Raw genomic sequence first — 15,651 nt, forward strand, 5'->3', positions numbered from 1 at the left:
GAGAGTGGAGGCATGGTGACCCTCTACTGCAGGCAGCCTTGAGAAGTAGGGTAGTTAGGGTCACAGAGAAGGCAAGGGCAGACCCTCTGAACTTTGGCAGGAATGGGGGTGGGAAAGGAGGCTATGTGCAAGAGGTCCCTGTTCCTGTCCCCCCTCAGGCTCTCCTGAGTCACTTGCTCTGAGGTTGGGGCACATTCTTGAAGGGGATGGTCACAGGGATTCCAGGCCCTCTCAGGCCCTAGGCCAGTTTCTATTCTTCCTGGGGCTGAAACCAACTCCCACCTCAGACTCAGCACCCGGTTTCCACATGGTAATATAATGACTCACTCCATTCCTATCTTGGGACCTCCTTGGACTTGGGGCAAATCGCTCCAAGTCCAGACCTGGGGTTGGTGGGAAGGGTCATCAGCCCAAGTCCCATTTCCCAGGGAGGAGGGGTGTCCCATGTATCTAGTGGAGGGTTTGACCCACGTTCAAAAGAGCACGATTGGCCCTCTTTCTCCATCCTTGTTGCGCGGCTCCCACATCCCATCCCGCCGGGCCAATCCAGGGAATTTTGGAGCATTAAGGACCCCTCCCTTTCCTCTTGTCACCTCATCGCCCTGGCAAGTCCACTGGGGAAGCAAACCCTGCAGCCTAGTGGACCAAGCGATCCTGTCCGCGGGGAGCAGCGCCCTCGTGTGGCCTCCAGGAGAAACGCGTTTATTTCCCAGCACCCTCCCCCCAAATCCCCCTCCCCACCCCCGCCCCTTTCTATGCTCTCATTGAACAAGAATTTATTGAGTGCCGTTAGGTACCTGCTCTGGGGGCCCCGGGGAAGAAGATAGGTAAAATACCTGCTCTGTGAACGGTACATTCCAGTGTGTGTGTAGGTGTGGGGGGGGGGGGGGGGAGGTGCAGGCAATTATACGACAAATACACGAGGCAGATACTAGCAGTGATAACTGTTAGAAAGAAAATGAAACTGAGAAATGTGATGGAAAAACAGGGCTGGATGGAAAAAAAGAAAAAGGTCTCCTTGAATGGGTAACGTCTAAGATGACACTTAGGTGACAGGGATCCAGTCATGTAACCATCTGGAAGGAAAACTTCCCTTGCAGAGATGAGAACTAGAAGACACCCAGGCAGGAACAGGCTTTACATAATAGACAAAGACCAGGACAGCTAGAAAGGAATCAGCAAGAGAGAATGGTACGAGATGTGGTCATGGAGGTAGGCTAGGGCCAGACTACAGATTTTATAGGTCATGACGGAGTTTGATTTTTCTTCTAGAAGTAATGGGAATGTATTGGGTGAGGTTTGAGAAGAGTAACATAGCTTGATTACCTTTTAAAACAATTCCTATGGCTGCTGTGCAGAGAATGAACTTCGGCCAAGGAAGAGTGGAGGCAGGGGGATTATTGCAAGAGATTAAAAGCTATAGAGATAATTCAGGTGACACATGGTGGTGGCTTGGAACAGGGCAGAAGTGGAGGATGTGGGAGATGTGGTTGGATGCTGGGTTTACTTTGAAGGAAGAGCCAAGAGGAGTTGCTAATAGACCACATTTTCTTCTGCTCCTTTGGCCCTGGGAACTCCATACACACACTCTAGTTGGCTCCTCTATCCTCACTGGGGGTCTGGGTTACAGAGGCAGACCCCAGGGACCCAGCTAAATTGCAAAGTTTCCAGGATCAAACAAAGGAATTTAAGACTCAGGCGTTGTGTTCTCCATGAACTGTCTCCACTTTCCATTATTAGCCCATTTAATGGGAGGGGACTCTGCCTGTTGTCTCCCTTACTCGATCTAGCCTGGCTTCTATACCCCTAGTTACTCATTAAGACATTTGTTTATCCAAATAGGGGCCCTTAGGGTGTATTGGTGACACCCAAAACAGTCCTGGGGGTGGTGGTGTTTGTATCTGATACAGAGTAGGGGGCAGGATCATCTGATGGTCTCAGTCTTCAGACCCAGGCCAGTGACTTACTCATGTTAATTTACACAAAACACAGTGGGGTCAGACCTGATCCCACAGAAAATGCACACAACATTTTTGCCCCAGGCTGGGCATTTCTTTAGAGCCTGGGAAAGATCAGGCTAGCCTTACAAACATTCTCGGGCAGCAAAGGCTGGGGAAAGCAAGCAAGAAAGGGGATTACCCAGTTGGCTCTGGAGCCAGCAGGCCCTGCTCTGTTTGTGTTGCGCTGCATGGAGGGTGGGGGTGCATTATAAATGCAGCCAGCCAGAGGGCCCCTGGCTCAAAACCTAGGACTCAAAACCTAGGACTGCACCATCCCTGGGAGTCTGTGCAAGCCTCCCCAAGATGAAGCTGCCAGGCCAGGAAGAGTTTGAAGTCTCCAGTGCTTGTGAAAATGTGCCCACAGGAGAGCTGGAGAATGGCCCTGGCTCTTGCCCCAGCCCTGACGGCACCTCAGACACAGACAGAGGGGATCGGGGGGTACCCACGGACCCTCTGCTCTTCATTCAGCTGAATGAACTTCTGGGCTGGCCCCAGGCACTGGAGTGGAGAGAGACAGGCAGGTGAGTGGGACCCAGGGCAATTTTATGGGGTCTTGCCCCTTCCCCAGCTGGTGACTCCTCCTGTTTGGGGAGATGCTCTGCCCCAATTAAGAGTTCCTCTCTGTGCTCTCCAATTCAGGCCCTCACCCTCCATGATGCTCAGTTTTCTCTGCAGTCTACTTTTGAGTTCCCCAAGACCCCAGATGAGGGGTGAATGTCCAGGAAGGGGCATGCTATGCACCACTGGGCCCAGCCTCCCCCCCCCCCCCCCCATTGCTCTACTTTCCCTGGCTCTCCTGTGTTCCCACAACCTGGACCTGGGAGAGATGGCCCCAATAACACAGTCTATTCCTCTCCACCACAGGTGGGTGCTGTTTGAGGAGAAGCTGGAGGTGGGTGCAGGCCGGTGGAGTGTCCCTCACGTGCCCACCCTGGCACTGCCCAGCCTTCAGAAGCTCCGCAGCCTACTGGCCGAGGGCCTTGTGCTCCTGGACTGTCCAGCTCAGAGCTTCCTGGAGCTCGTGGGTATGCTGGGAGCCTGTACAGGGAGGGCCTAAGTAGCTATGCCATTTCCCTAAGACTTCCCCCCAAAGCCTTGGAACTTTCCAGAGCTCACCCCACTGCACCCTAGGGATTATCCATCCCTGTCACAGGGAGGAGATGGAAAAGCAGAATGGAGGAGCAACTTTCCTGAGATTCCCAGAAGGGAAAGGGAGCCAGGCAGAGGGGAAAGGGGAAGAGTGTGGGGACAGGGAGCTCTCAGGAGAGGGTTGAAGGCCCATCTCTATTCTTTAGAACAGGTGACAAGAGTGGAGTCGCTGAGCCCAGAGCTGAGAGGGCAGCTGCAGGCCTTGCTGCTGCAGAGACCCCAGCATCTCATCCAGCCCACAGGCACCAGGCCCTGCCAGGGTGAGAGGCCCCTCCCTGGGCCCAGGACCAAAAGCCCTGGGTGGGAGGGTCCCAGATCCCCCCTGCGCTTCTTGGACTAAGAGCAGCCTAACCTTGGCTCAGACCTCTCACCCCGGGGCCTCAACCCAGGCCTCATGGGTGAGAAGTGGAGGTAACGGTGAGGGGAGAAGAATGGAGGGGCCAGAGTTTTGTGAAGGGACGCTCTTGACAGGCACCGTGCCAGGAGCTTTACATGCAGTATATTCTCGTTTCATCTTCACAACCATCCGGTGAGGCAGTACCACAATTAGCCCCATTTTAGTGATGAGAAAACTGAAGCTCAATGAGGGGAACTCTAGTTTTCATAGTTTATCACAGGTAAACCTGGTCAGGGAGCCCTGGTGTGTCCACCTCCAAAGCCTGTACTCTTACTCTCTGCCTGATCGTGTTTCGAAGGGTCTGCTCATCCAAGAGAGGCTTCTCACAGTGAGGAAGCCCCGCTGAAGGAACAGGTTTGTGGTCCTTCCTTGGGCAGGGCTGGGAGAGGAGTCAGTCCTCAATATTAATCAGTACCCTACCAAAATCTGCCTTCCCACGTAACCACTCATCCATGTGTCTCCTTGAACCCCCCATCCAGCGTCAGAACCCTCTGAGACGGAAACTGCCTCCAGGGGCTGAGGCAGGGGCTGTGCTGGCCGGAGAGTTGGGCTTCCTGGTACGGCCCCTGGGGGCCTTTGTACGACTGCGGGATCCAGTGGTGTTGGGGCCCCTCACTGAGGTGCCCCTTCCCAGCAGGTGAGGCTGTGGGGAGTCGGGGGTCCTGGAGCCCAGAAGGATCTCTACTGGGGAGGGGGTTGAGAAGTCTCTGGTTCAGTTCTCTGAGGGGGCGTGAGTGGGGGGGATGGTGCTCAGGGGTCTGGGGAGGGGGTGGTGGTCAGGGCTGCAAAGTAGGTGTGAACATGATGAGCGTATGAATGGGGGCTGGTAGGAAGGTCAGAGGTCAGGGCTGCCTTGTGGGATAGCAGTCTCTTATTTTCTCTGGGGCCTGGTTCCTCCCTCAGGTTTTTCTGCCTCCTCCTTGGTCCCTCCACACTGGGAAGGGGCTATCATGAGATGGGCCGGGCCATGGCCGTCCTCCTCAGTGACCGGGTGAGCTGGGCAGGCAAGCACGTGCGTGTGTGAGTGTGTGCACGCACACGCCCTTTTGCCAGTGAGAGTGCACACTGTGGCCTCTAGATGTGACTGAATACAGCAATGAGGCAGAGTGTGGCTTTGGGTCTGTGCACGTGAGGACTTAAGTTTTCTTGGCTACCAACGTAGCCCCCTTAACTAGGACACTGCTGGCACACGGTAGGCCCCCAATACTCACTGCATGCGTGTATTAATGAAGGAATGCTTGAATGACCTGTGTCTAGCTTTGAGATTGTAAAGATTCATGTAAAGGTCCAGATCGGCATTTACTGCCCCTTTCTGCCCCTGTCCCTAGCAATTCCAGTGGTCAGTTCGTCGGGCCAGCAGCCTTCAGCACCTTCTGGCAGCCCTGGATGCCTTCCTAGAGGAGGTGACAGTGCTTCCTCCAGGTCGGTGGGACCCGACAGCCCGGATCGCCCCACCCAAATGTCTGCCTTCCCAGCACAAAAGGTATATGGGGGTCTCCTCCACAGACCTTGGGTCCGGTTCCACTGTTGAGGAGGGGAGGGGATCCCAGGAAAGGGATACTTATCTTTGGATTCAGGGTCTGCTGGCAGAGATAAGAGCAGCCACCAGGAGGCAGCAGGCCCAGTCACGTTTTGGTTGGAGATCCTCAGGCAACCTGGGTTCCCCTTCTCTTCAGGCTCCTCTCACAACTGAGGGAGGTCAAGGGCCCATCTGCCCAGCATGGGGCCTTGGCTGAGGACAGACATGGTCACTGGCCACATGTGCCCAGCCCAGAGTTACAGCGGACAGGCAGGTGAGGTGAGCTGGGTGAGAGCAGGGGTAAGGGTCCTGGGAGGGGAGAGGGGTCACAGGGGCACAGAGGTGTATGCTCACGATGGAGGGGCTCAGCCAGTCACAGGGAAGGTAGCAGGGATAGGGGCGTGGGGTGCGGGCACTTGGGTCACTGACAAACCATGGGTGGGAGGCTGTTTGGGGGCCTTGTCCAGGATGTGCGTCGGAAGGCCTTGTGGTACACCAGTGACTTCCTGGACGCGCTGCATCCCCAGTGCTTCTCGGCTGTGCTCTACATCTACCTGGCCACCATCACTAACGCCATCACTTTTGGGGGTCTGCTGGGGGAAGCCACCGATGGTGCTCAGGTGAATCGGGAGATGTGAGGGGGGGCAGGCACAAGTTTCAGTATTCTGCTAGCTACCCCTGGGGCAAGGGGTGGGCCGTGGAGGCTCCCTGGAAGCTTGGGTGGCTGTACTGAGGACTCCGGTGTCCTGTGCTGACAGGGTCCTCCGCCGGCTTCTAGGGGGTGCTGGAAAGTTTTCTGGGCACTGCAGTGGCTGGAGCTGCTTTCTGCCTGTTGGCTGGCCAGCCCCTCACCATCCTCAGCAGCACGGGGCCAGTGCTGGTCTTTGAACGCCTGCTCTTCTCCTTCAGCAGGTAGGAGAACGCCCCCACCCTCACCAGACCCTCACTAGCTGCACTCTTGGCCTGATCCTGGCTGGGTCAAAAGGGAAGGGAGGGAACTGTCTGTTTGGCACCAGGGGTACCTAACCTGGGGTAAGTGGGGAGCAGAACATCCCTGGCAATCCCTGCCTGTCTCACTCCCCCAGAGATTACAGCTTGGACTACCTGCCTTTCCGCCTATGGGTGGGCATCTGGGTGGCCACCTTTTGTCTGGCACTAGTGGCCACAGAGGCCAGCGTGCTGGTACGCTACTTTACCCGCTTCACCGAAGAAGGCTTCTGTGCCCTCATCAGCCTCATCTTCATCTACGATGCTGTGGGCAAAATGCTGAGCTTGACCAGTGCCTATCCCATCCAGAGCCCTGGCTCTCCTGCCTACGGCTGCTTTTGCCAGTACCCAGACCTGGGAGGTGGGTGAGGGGAATACGGAGCTGGAAGAGACGGGGGAGGATGTGGGAGGGGGAGGGGATGTCCCCTTGCTGTCCCCCTTGTTAAGTTCAACAAAATCCTGAATACTTTCCCGATGACCAGCAGCACTCTTCCCCACTTTTGTTTTGAATCCATTGAGAAGTAACAGAGCAGGCCCAGTATTATCTTTTATTTTTTAAGTTTATTTATTTATTTTGAGAAATAGAGCAAGCAGGGAAGGGCAGAGAGAGAGGGAGAGGATCCCAAGCAGGATCTTCACTGTCAGCGCAGAGCCCAAGATGGTCTCAAAGTCACGAACCACGAGATCATGACCTGAGCCGAAGTCAGACACTTAACCGACTGAGCCACCCAGGTGCCCCAATATCATCTTTATTTCTGACAGTGCTGATAGAAGAACATGCTTATATCTGTGGGGAAACGGGCTTCCTAACAATGAAACCAAAATTAAATAGATTTACCCACCCAGTCATGGCTGCCCTGGACAGGGACTGTCTTGCCACAGAAGGGCAGAGCTAAGTTGCATGCACAGGGCAGGCAGCTATTCCCAAGAGCGGGGAGAGGAAGGGACAGGGAGAGGCATGCTCCATTCCTTCTCTCAAATTCACCAATCGAACAAATTGCTGTTCTTCCCTAGTCTGAGTGACTGACTGAGGGGGAGAGCAGCTCAGAGTTTTACACTTGCACATACCCCTGCACAAGGAAGCAGCAGGAATGGGGAAGAGATATCCTCTCAAGAGCGCCAGACTCTGTGTTAGGCATGAGCAAAACCAGTTCTGGTCCTGATAGAAACCCACAGATTGGTGTGCTCATCTTTTAAGCAAACATTTGCTAGGCATCTGCTCTGGCTGGTCCTATGCCGGGCACCAGGGATACAGAGACGTAAGGAATTGGTAGGGACTGGGAGATGTCCTGAGGAGCACAGCATTTAGGGTCAGAAGACAGATGAGTCAGAACTAAGAACTTTCTGGCTCAGTTGGATCCATGAGATCAGGCTCCTGAGGGGCTGGAGAAGCTTTCCAGAGGAGGCACATATACCCAAATTGTTCTCTGCTTCCCAGGAAATGAGTCTCAGTGGAAGGAGACAGAACCAAAAGACAGAGATGACATCTCAAGCATGGTGAGGGCCAGTTCCTGGGAGAGTCCTGGGAAAGACATGGTGGAAGCCAAAGAAGTCAGTGGTTCCTGGCTTTTCCCTCCCCACAGGCTAGGGAAACCATTACAGTTCACAGAGGCCCAGACATTTGCTGTGGCTGGAGACCTCCTATCCTGGGCCCTTGGTGTCTCAGTGAGCGTCAGTCAATGTTTATTCTGCCACCCATAACCCCATACCTGAACACCCCTCCATACAGGACCTAGGCCTGGTCAATGCCTCCTTGCTGCCCCCACCTGAGTGTGCCCGACGGGGAGGCCACCCTCGTGGTCCCGGCTGTCATATAGTCCCAGACATCGCCTTCTTCTCTGTCCTCCTCTTCCTTACTTCTTTCCTCATAGCCACGGCCCTCAAGCATGTAAAGACAAGCCGCTTCTTCCCCTCTGTGGTGAGTGTTACCTCTGTCTGTGGGAGAGTACTGCCTCTTGGCCTTGGGCCCTGTCTGTGAATGGGAAAGGGTAAAGAGGGAGGGGGCTGGCAGGCCTGAACCTGACCAAGTGTCCACTGTGTGGCCAGGTGCGCAAAGTGCTCGGTGACTTCTCCTCAGTCCTGGCCATGCTGCTGGGCTGTGGCCTCGATTCCTTCCTGGGTCTAGCCACACCAAAGCTCATGGTGCCCAGCGAGTTCAAGGTGAGAGCTGGGAGTGTAGAACAGAGGGGAGAGCAGGGCCAGCCGACAGGACTTTGGAGGAGGAAGATGAATGGATACCATGCTTTTCTTCCTCTGAGCTTCCATTTCCTTGCTCATAAAATACAAATAGTAATAATAATGACCTCACGGAGTTGTTGTGAGGATTAATGAGGTGTTGCTGCCAACACAGTGGGTACAGAAAACATGGGAGTTATTATTATAAATTAGGGGTTAAGAGTTTGGGTTCTAGTCAGCCAGCCCTGGGCTCGAGATCCAGTTCTGCCACTTCCTAGCTGTGTGACCTTAGGCAAGCCAACCCACATTTCTCATCAATGAGCCTCAATTTATTTACCAGTAAAATGGAAATAATAACAATAGCTGCTACTCTATAAGTTGTTCTAAGGTTCACAGAAGATGAGTGTAAGTCACTCATCTGGCACATACGAAGATCTCAAAAAATGTTACTTATTGTTGTCATAGGTTGGCCCTACCCACCCTACTACTCCGCACTGTCTTCTTTGCACCCCTGTTTGCCGGCTCTGATCTGCTAAAGCTGGAGCTCCCTCCCAAGGGCACGGCAGTGCACAGGACAAGGCTTAGCACGGACTTAGCACCTAGACTTTGCCTGTGCATTTGGAGACCTCCTCTCCAGCTTCCCCCAGGACAGGAGAGCAGGGAGACTCCACCTGGGGTAGCCTCAGGGGCTCAGAATCTGAGATGGCAACTGGGGTCCCCTCCCCGACACAGACGCTTATAATCAGAGCAGACGCAGACACACCCAGACCTGCCCTGGCCCCAGATCAAGGCAGGTTTGAGCCTGAGTCGCCCCACCCTGGTTGTAGGGGGCGGGGGGTGCCTAGGGAGGAGGGCTCTGTACATCAAGAAACGTGGGCAGGCCTCACCCACCATCTCCTCCTCTTGCAGGGAGGGAGGGCACCTGAGAACCAAAATCCAGAGCCCCTGGCTCCAGCCCAACTCCCAGGCTGGTTCCCCTCCTTCTGCCCTCTTTTAAGGCACTGGAATGCTTTCAACCAGTTGTACATGCACACGTACTGCTCCCACCTACCACCCAGGGTCTTGGAACTGGGGTAAGGGGGTTGGGGGTTATGGAGGAATGCCAAAGCCGGGGTGTGCAGGTGAGGTGCTCTTGGGAGGCCTTCTCTAACTTGTCCACGGAATGCCCTCTCCCAGCCCACACTCCCTGGGCGCGGATGGCTGGTGTCACCTTTTGGAGCCAACCCCTGGTGGCTGAGTGTGGCAGCCGCCCTCCCTGCTCTGCTGCTGTCTATCCTCATCTTCATGGACCAGCAGATCACAGCAGTCATCCTCAACCGTGCCGAATATAAACTGCGGGTAAGACCTGCTGGGTAGGCCCAGAGGCCCCTAGACCAAGGTACAGAAACTCCAGGGTGGGGTCCAGGCCCTCCCTCTCCCACTCCAGAGGACAGAGAGCCCAGATCTGGCTTAGTTTCATCCTCGATGCTCCACCACTACCTGCAGAAGGGAGCTGGCTTCCACCTGGACCTCTTCTGTGTGGCTGTGCTGCTGCTGCTCACTTCGGTGCTTGGGCTGCCCTGGTATGTCTCAGCCACAGTCATCTCCCTGGCCCATATGGACAGTCTTCGGAGAGAGAGCACAGCTTGTGTCCTGGGGGAACCCCGCAGCTTCCTGGGCATCAGGTGAGGCCAATATTGAGGAGGCCAGAGTGAGAGATCCATCCGTAAGGTGGTGTAGGAGAGTACAAGGCAGAGTGATTTGGACAGCTTAAATTCTAAGCCTCCAGGGGGCTCTCTCACTACTCCATAAGCACTGCAGTGGGGTGAATGGGTGGGTTCCGGGCTGAGATGGGCGTGTCAGGTCTTCCCTCTTCTTCTTGGCCATGGGTGTGGGAGGGCCCGTGGGAGGAGCCTCATGGACACAAAGGCCCGAGGCGGCCAGGGCCAAGGGAGGGTGAGGTGCCACCTAACAACCCAATCCCCCGTCCCCGCCCCCCCACAAGGTAGGAGTGCCTCACTGATGTTACAAAGTTACTGTGACAAAAACAATTTTCTAACCTGTTGGAAATAAATCCGTGGAAAGTTTGTGAAATCAACTTTGAAACTGTGAAATGAAAGTTTTTATGGCAGTGTAAAAATCGCTAACGTTGCACCAAAATAAAAAATAAAAACAAAGAGCAACTATGAGCTTGAGCTGATGGAGAGGCCTGGAACATCCCAGCTCAAGTGCCCTGCCCCTTCCTTTCCACCAATTTTGTACATGATGCTAAGGCCCCCTCCCTGCCAGGCTACTATTGGGAGGGTGGGGGGGAAAGGGCTCTCTCCACTTCCCTCCTGCCAGTGCCTATAGTGGCGTCTGGTCAGCATCTCCAAGCCACGCACCCTGGGGGCTCTCCCAGCCCCTAGCTAACTCTTCCCTCACCCCACAGGGAGCAGAGGCTGACAGGCCTGGTGGTGTTCATCCTCACAGGAGCCTCCATCTTCCTGGCACCTGTACTGAAGGTACCTTTGTTAGGCTGGCATCAGGGGCAGGGCAGTAATAATAACAAATACAGCAAGAACTGACACTGGCTAAATACTTACTGTGCACTAGACACCGTGTTAAGTTTTCTCCACACTTGGTCTCATTTGATCCTCACGTGAACCCTGAGAGACATTCATACTTTACCAATGAGCAAACTGAAGCTTGTTTGTTTTGAGAGAGAGAGAGAGAGAGAGAGAGAGAGAGAGAGAGAGAATCTTAAGCAGGCTCCACGCCCAGCTCAGAGTGCAACACAGGGCTGGATGCTGGATCTGACAAGCGTGAGATCACAACCTGGGTGGAAATCAAGAGTTGGACGCTTAACCAACTAAGCCACCCAGGTGCCCCAAGGAAAATGAAGTTTAAAGAGATTAAGTAGCTTACAAAAGGCCACCAAAAGAGCTAGTTTCTCAGATCTGAGAATCCAAACTCTTACCTGGTGGGTTTTCTACCCAGTGGAGCCAGGTATGGGCACGCTACCATCCCCTATGGGCCAAGAGGTATGGCAGTCTTGCTCCAGCCTGCCAACAAACCTTAGACTAACAGTGTGATCATCACATCCCAGGAAAACCTTGAGACAAAACCCCTTCACTTCTCCCTTACCAGATGTTTATAGAACACCTGCCATGTGCAAGGCTCTGCTAGGCACTTGGGAGAAGTGGCAGGGAGGAAGGGGAGACAGGAGTATTGAAAAGAGATATGGAGCCAAGCCCCTATCAGCAACATACGCACATGAACAAAAATTAAGTAATAAGTAATCGTAGAAAGGTTCCAACAAGCTAAGGCGAGGACACAGAGAATGGTATACAAGAGTCACCAGGGAGGAAAGGTTTGGGGAGGGAAAGGTCATGGAGGCTGGGTGAGAGTAGAGTAGTTGAAAGAGCCAGATAGACTGGATTGGCTGCTTGCTAACTAGGTGACTCTCATTCAGCAGATATTTACTGAGCATAAACCATATGCTAGGCACTGTTCCAAAGACTGAGGATATAGTGGTGATCAAAAGAGACCATCCACTGCTTGAAGTCTGGTGAGAAGAGACAGAAAAAAAAAATTAAAACAATAAAACAGGAAAATTTCAAATAGTGAATACTTCTAATGAAAAATATAAGAGCATAAGGTGATTAAGAGTGCCAGGGGTCTACTTTAGATTGAAAGGTGTCAAGACACCCCACCACTTCTGGGGTATCAAGAGATGAGCAGTGAGAAGCCTGAGTAGCGAGAAGGAAGTCAAGGAAGAACATTTTAGGTAGAGGGAAATAGCAAAGCAAAGCAAAGGCCTTGCAAAGGATAGAAATAAACCTCGGCATATTGAGAGAAGGAAAGGAAGCCATATAGCAGGAACAGAGGGAGCGAAGAAGAAAGTGATAGATAAGATAGGAGAAGTAGGCCAGGTAGTGGACAAGTTAACTTAATCTCTCTGAAACCCATTTCCCCCTTTTGTGAAATGGAAATTATAAAATTTACCTCATCTGACCATCTTGAAGCTTCAGTATCAGGCATGCAAAGTGGGAAAGGAAGAGAAAGACCTGGGTCAACTTAGGTGTGGATGCTGGAGGCTGGAGTTGGAGCCTAAGGCTGGGGTGGGGGTGGAGGTGAGGGAGTGTGGGTCTGGGCAGCTAGCAGAAGTGAACTCCTTTGCCAGCTCTCTACTTTTTTTCTACCAGTTCATCCCGATGCCTGTGCTCTATGGAATCTTCCTGTACATGGGAGTGGCAGCGATTAGCAGCATCCAGGTGGGCCCATTAGAATCACCAAGCAGTCTCACTCCTCCTCTTCTTTCCTGCTGGTGCCTTCTGCTTATACTTGCCAAGTCCTCTCCTCTCCTCTTCCTGTCTCTCCTGGGCTCAGGAACTCTGATGCCAGGCTCTGAATGGGGAGGGCGCCAAGGGAGCCTTCTGACTTCCCGCTCACGCTGGACTTGGACAGCTAACAGTGACACCCTCCAGGCTGAACACCCTGCTCTCCTCCTCCTCTTATTCCCCTAGTTCACAAAGAGGGTACAGCTATTATTGATGCCAGCAAAACACCAGCCAGACCTCCTCCTCTTGAGACATGTGCCTCTGAGCAGGGTCCACCTCTTCACAGCTATCCAGCTTGCCTGCCTGGGTCTGCTTTGGATAATCAAATCTACTCCTGCAGCCATCATCTTCCCCCTCATGGTAACTTGGGGCAAGGTTGGGTAATGTCCTGGGGGTCCTGGGAGACTCTGAGCCTGGGAGGGTGGCCAAAGCCTACACAGGAGGAAGACATTCCCCTCTCACTTGCCCTAGCTCTGGTTGGGAGTTTTAGGACAAAGAAAGATGGCCGAGAGATGCCTACGGATAGGTTAGTCTTGGGATACCTGATTCAACTCCATTTTTCTAACCTCTTTGGGCTGATCAACCACAAGCAGGAATATAAAGTCCAAAAGAAAACTGAGGTCCTGGGAGAGGCAATACAGGCACTTTTATTACTCAGTGAGGTGATAACACAGGTGGTTTCTGGCCTTATTCTTACGCTCTGAGGAAGTTAAGAGCCATAGGCTTTGTAGTAGGACCAACCACATCCCAGCTATGTGACTTCTGAGAAGTTTCTAAACTCTCAAGGCGTCAGTTTCTTTCTCTATACAATGGGAACAATTATATCTACCTCGTAGGAATGTGTTAGCATTAAGTGAAACAATACACAGTGTCTAGTACATAGGAAGTGCTCAACGAATGTTACTGTAGTTCATGTTTCTGCTGCTGTTGCTGACAGCTCTGGGTTTTGTTTGCATCCCTGCAGTTGCTGGGCCTGGTGGGGGTCCGAAAGGCACTGGAGTGGGTCTTCTCACCACAGGAACTCCTTTGGCTGGACGAGCTGATGCCAGAGAAGGAAAGGAACATCCCTGAGAAGGGACTGGAGCCAGAGTACTCACTTAGTGGTGACACTGAAGATGTAAGCTGCAGGATGGGCCCTCTCAGGAGAAGGGGGCAGGAGTGGGGAAGACCTTCTTGACCAGGAATTATCCCTAAAGTCTAATATTTCTATTAAGCCTGAACACAATCACTCCCCTTAGCTCCTCACTGACACAGGTACACCAAAGGGGTGAGGGAAATCTTTCTTTATAGGGCCAAGGGCCCTAGTTTATCAACCCATGGGATTGGAAAGGTCTGATGACAATTTGGTGGGCTTTTTCTTTTTTTTTTTTAATTTTTTTTTTCAACTTTTTTTATTTATTTTGGGACAGAGAGAGAGCATGAATGGGGGAGGGGCAGAGAGAGAGGGAGACACAGAATCGGAAACAGGCTCCAGGCTCCGAGCCATCAGCCCAGAGCCTGACGCGGGGCTCGAACTCACGGACCGCGAGATCGTGACCTGGCTGAAGTCGGACGCTTAACCGACTGCGCCACCCAGGCGCCCCTTGGTGGGCTTTTTCAACCTTGATCTTTGTCTCAGTGTGGGTTTATATCCTTTCACTTTCTGGGTCCCTTTCTCTCTGCTCTGTCTCTGCCTATTCCCAACTCATCTTGGGATCTTTCTTCCACAGTCAGAGCTGATGTATCAGCCAAGGGCTCCAGAAATCAACATCTCTGTGAATTAGCTGGAGTAGGAGGAATTTGGGAGTAGAGACTCCAGGAAACTGAGCATGAGGTGAGGATGTGAGGGAAGTGCCCCTGGAGTCAGGGATGGGGAAGTGTGCGCTCAGACCTTGGAAACTTCCAGTGTGCTGACTAGCCTGTTTTGCCTTCATGTTCCAGTCCTTCATGAACCCCAAAGTAGAGGAGGGAATAGAATGGTCTCCCCAGAGGGAAGAATGAAATAAGCCAGGGTACCTGGGCTTGGCTCCCTGCGGCACTGAAGTCTGGCCAGTAGAGGGAGCTGAAGCTCACACCAAATTAGATGTAGAGATGGGGCCCCCCCCCCCCCCCCGGTGGGAGGAAGGGGTAAGATGATGAAAGAATGTAGGGAACCGGGGAGGAGATGAAAGGAAGATAAATGTCCCTGCTGCTTTCCTTCGCCCTGGAGGCCACTTCCTTAGGCTGCTGAGAACCACACTCCAGACAAGTGGAGGGATTCGGTCACTTGCCCACTTTGCCATTCCTTCAATTTTTATTCCTCCACTTATGAAAACATTTTATGAATACTGTACTTAAGGAGTATTTAGATACTAGAGAGACAGGGGTAAGATAATCATGGTCCCTAACTTCATCAGTTTAAATTCCACTGGGAAAGACCAACAGGCAATTGTTGGAGTGGGATAGAGGTGGCTAAGGGAAGCACCAGCTGTGGGAGCAGAGAGAGCACCTTCTTGGAGGGTGGCGAAGGTGGGGTGGTGGGAGTTGGAGAAAAGGAAGGGGTGCATAACTTGAAATTTGAAGAATGAATAAACACTGTGCAGGATAAGATGGAGGGACATGTTCTAGGCCGAGGGTGCGGCATGTGCAAAAGCCTGGTGTTTTTCCCCTGTGATAAGCTGAATTTCTGGGGTCATAGAACCCGCTTCTATCCATGCTTTTCCAAGCTCTAGAGTACAATAAGCCCCACCATTTGCAATGGAAAATTCTAGAGGCCAGAGGGAGAAAGGGCAATTCAGTGGCAAGCCCAGAATAAGATCCAATTTTTCCTTATCCCCTACCAACTCCTTTGCCTTGTTCTTTGCCCTACTGTGCCCCTGAGCACTTGCTCTGACTCAACTATGTCTTCTCTTCGTTCACAGGTGTTTACTCAGGAAGTTAGGACATTGTTGGTTTTTGGCTTAACAGCCAGATGTTCAGTCGTCTGGGAACAATGGGGCAGGACTGGAGGGCAGCTGGCCAAGACTTGTATTGCCCTCTTGAGCAGGAGGTAGAGAGTGGCAGGGAACAAGCAGGTCTGCTGGTAAGCCCTGATGACTGACTAGGCCCTATTCACTCTCTATCCCATTAAAGGGACCTGGAAGCCCTTCCTATTTTAAACTTTCT

The 15,651-nt window shown here is 52.8% G+C and overlaps 1 protein-coding gene and 1 long non-coding RNA gene across 7 annotated transcripts; one reads left to right on the top strand and one right to left on the bottom strand.

Moving 5' to 3' along the window:
- Positions 1–1,159: 1,159 nt before the first annotated feature.
- On the top strand, positions 1,160–15,598 carry SLC4A9 (solute carrier family 4 member 9). Of its 6 annotated transcripts, none has more exons than XR_005781377.1 (23): positions 1,161–2,521; positions 2,865–3,025; positions 3,296–3,409; positions 3,845–3,900; positions 4,026–4,183; positions 4,450–4,537; positions 4,875–5,029; positions 5,223–5,339; positions 5,565–5,685; positions 5,844–5,977; positions 6,151–6,413; positions 7,491–7,549; positions 7,782–7,970; positions 8,099–8,212; positions 9,226–9,300; positions 9,404–9,565; positions 9,713–9,891; positions 10,638–10,710; positions 12,394–12,462; positions 12,715–12,888; positions 13,493–13,645; positions 14,238–14,341; positions 15,408–15,598. XR_005781377.1 is itself a non-coding variant. In XM_040444680.1 (22 exons), the coding sequence occupies exons 1-22, from the start codon at positions 2,304–2,306 to the stop codon at positions 14,289–14,291; spliced, it is 2,940 nt and encodes a 979-aa protein (XP_040300614.1). In that variant the 5' UTR covers positions 1,160–2,303; the 3' UTR covers positions 14,292–14,505. The 6 variants fall into 6 exon arrangements, 1 of the variants encoding a protein (XP_040300614.1); XR_005781376.1 differs by having other exon boundaries at positions 1,163–2,521; positions 5,511–5,685; XM_040444680.1 differs by lacking the exon at positions 15,408–15,598 and having other exon boundaries at positions 1,160–2,521; positions 5,511–5,685; positions 14,238–14,505.
- On the bottom strand, positions 6,782–9,816 carry LOC121010816 (uncharacterized). Its single transcript, XR_005781382.1, has 2 exons — positions 9,707–9,816; positions 6,782–7,574 (listed from the first exon to the last, which is right to left on the bottom strand). It is a non-coding gene; the product is annotated as an uncharacterized LOC121010816 (long non-coding RNA).
- Positions 15,599–15,651: the final 53 nt, after the last annotated feature.

The sequence above is a fragment of the Herpailurus yagouaroundi genome, unplaced genomic scaffold (genome assembly GCF_014898765.1).
Source record: "Herpailurus yagouaroundi ecotype Mexico unplaced genomic scaffold, PumYag 192, whole genome shotgun sequence".
NCBI classification, from domain to species: Eukaryota; Metazoa; Chordata; class Mammalia; order Carnivora; family Felidae; genus Herpailurus; species Herpailurus yagouaroundi.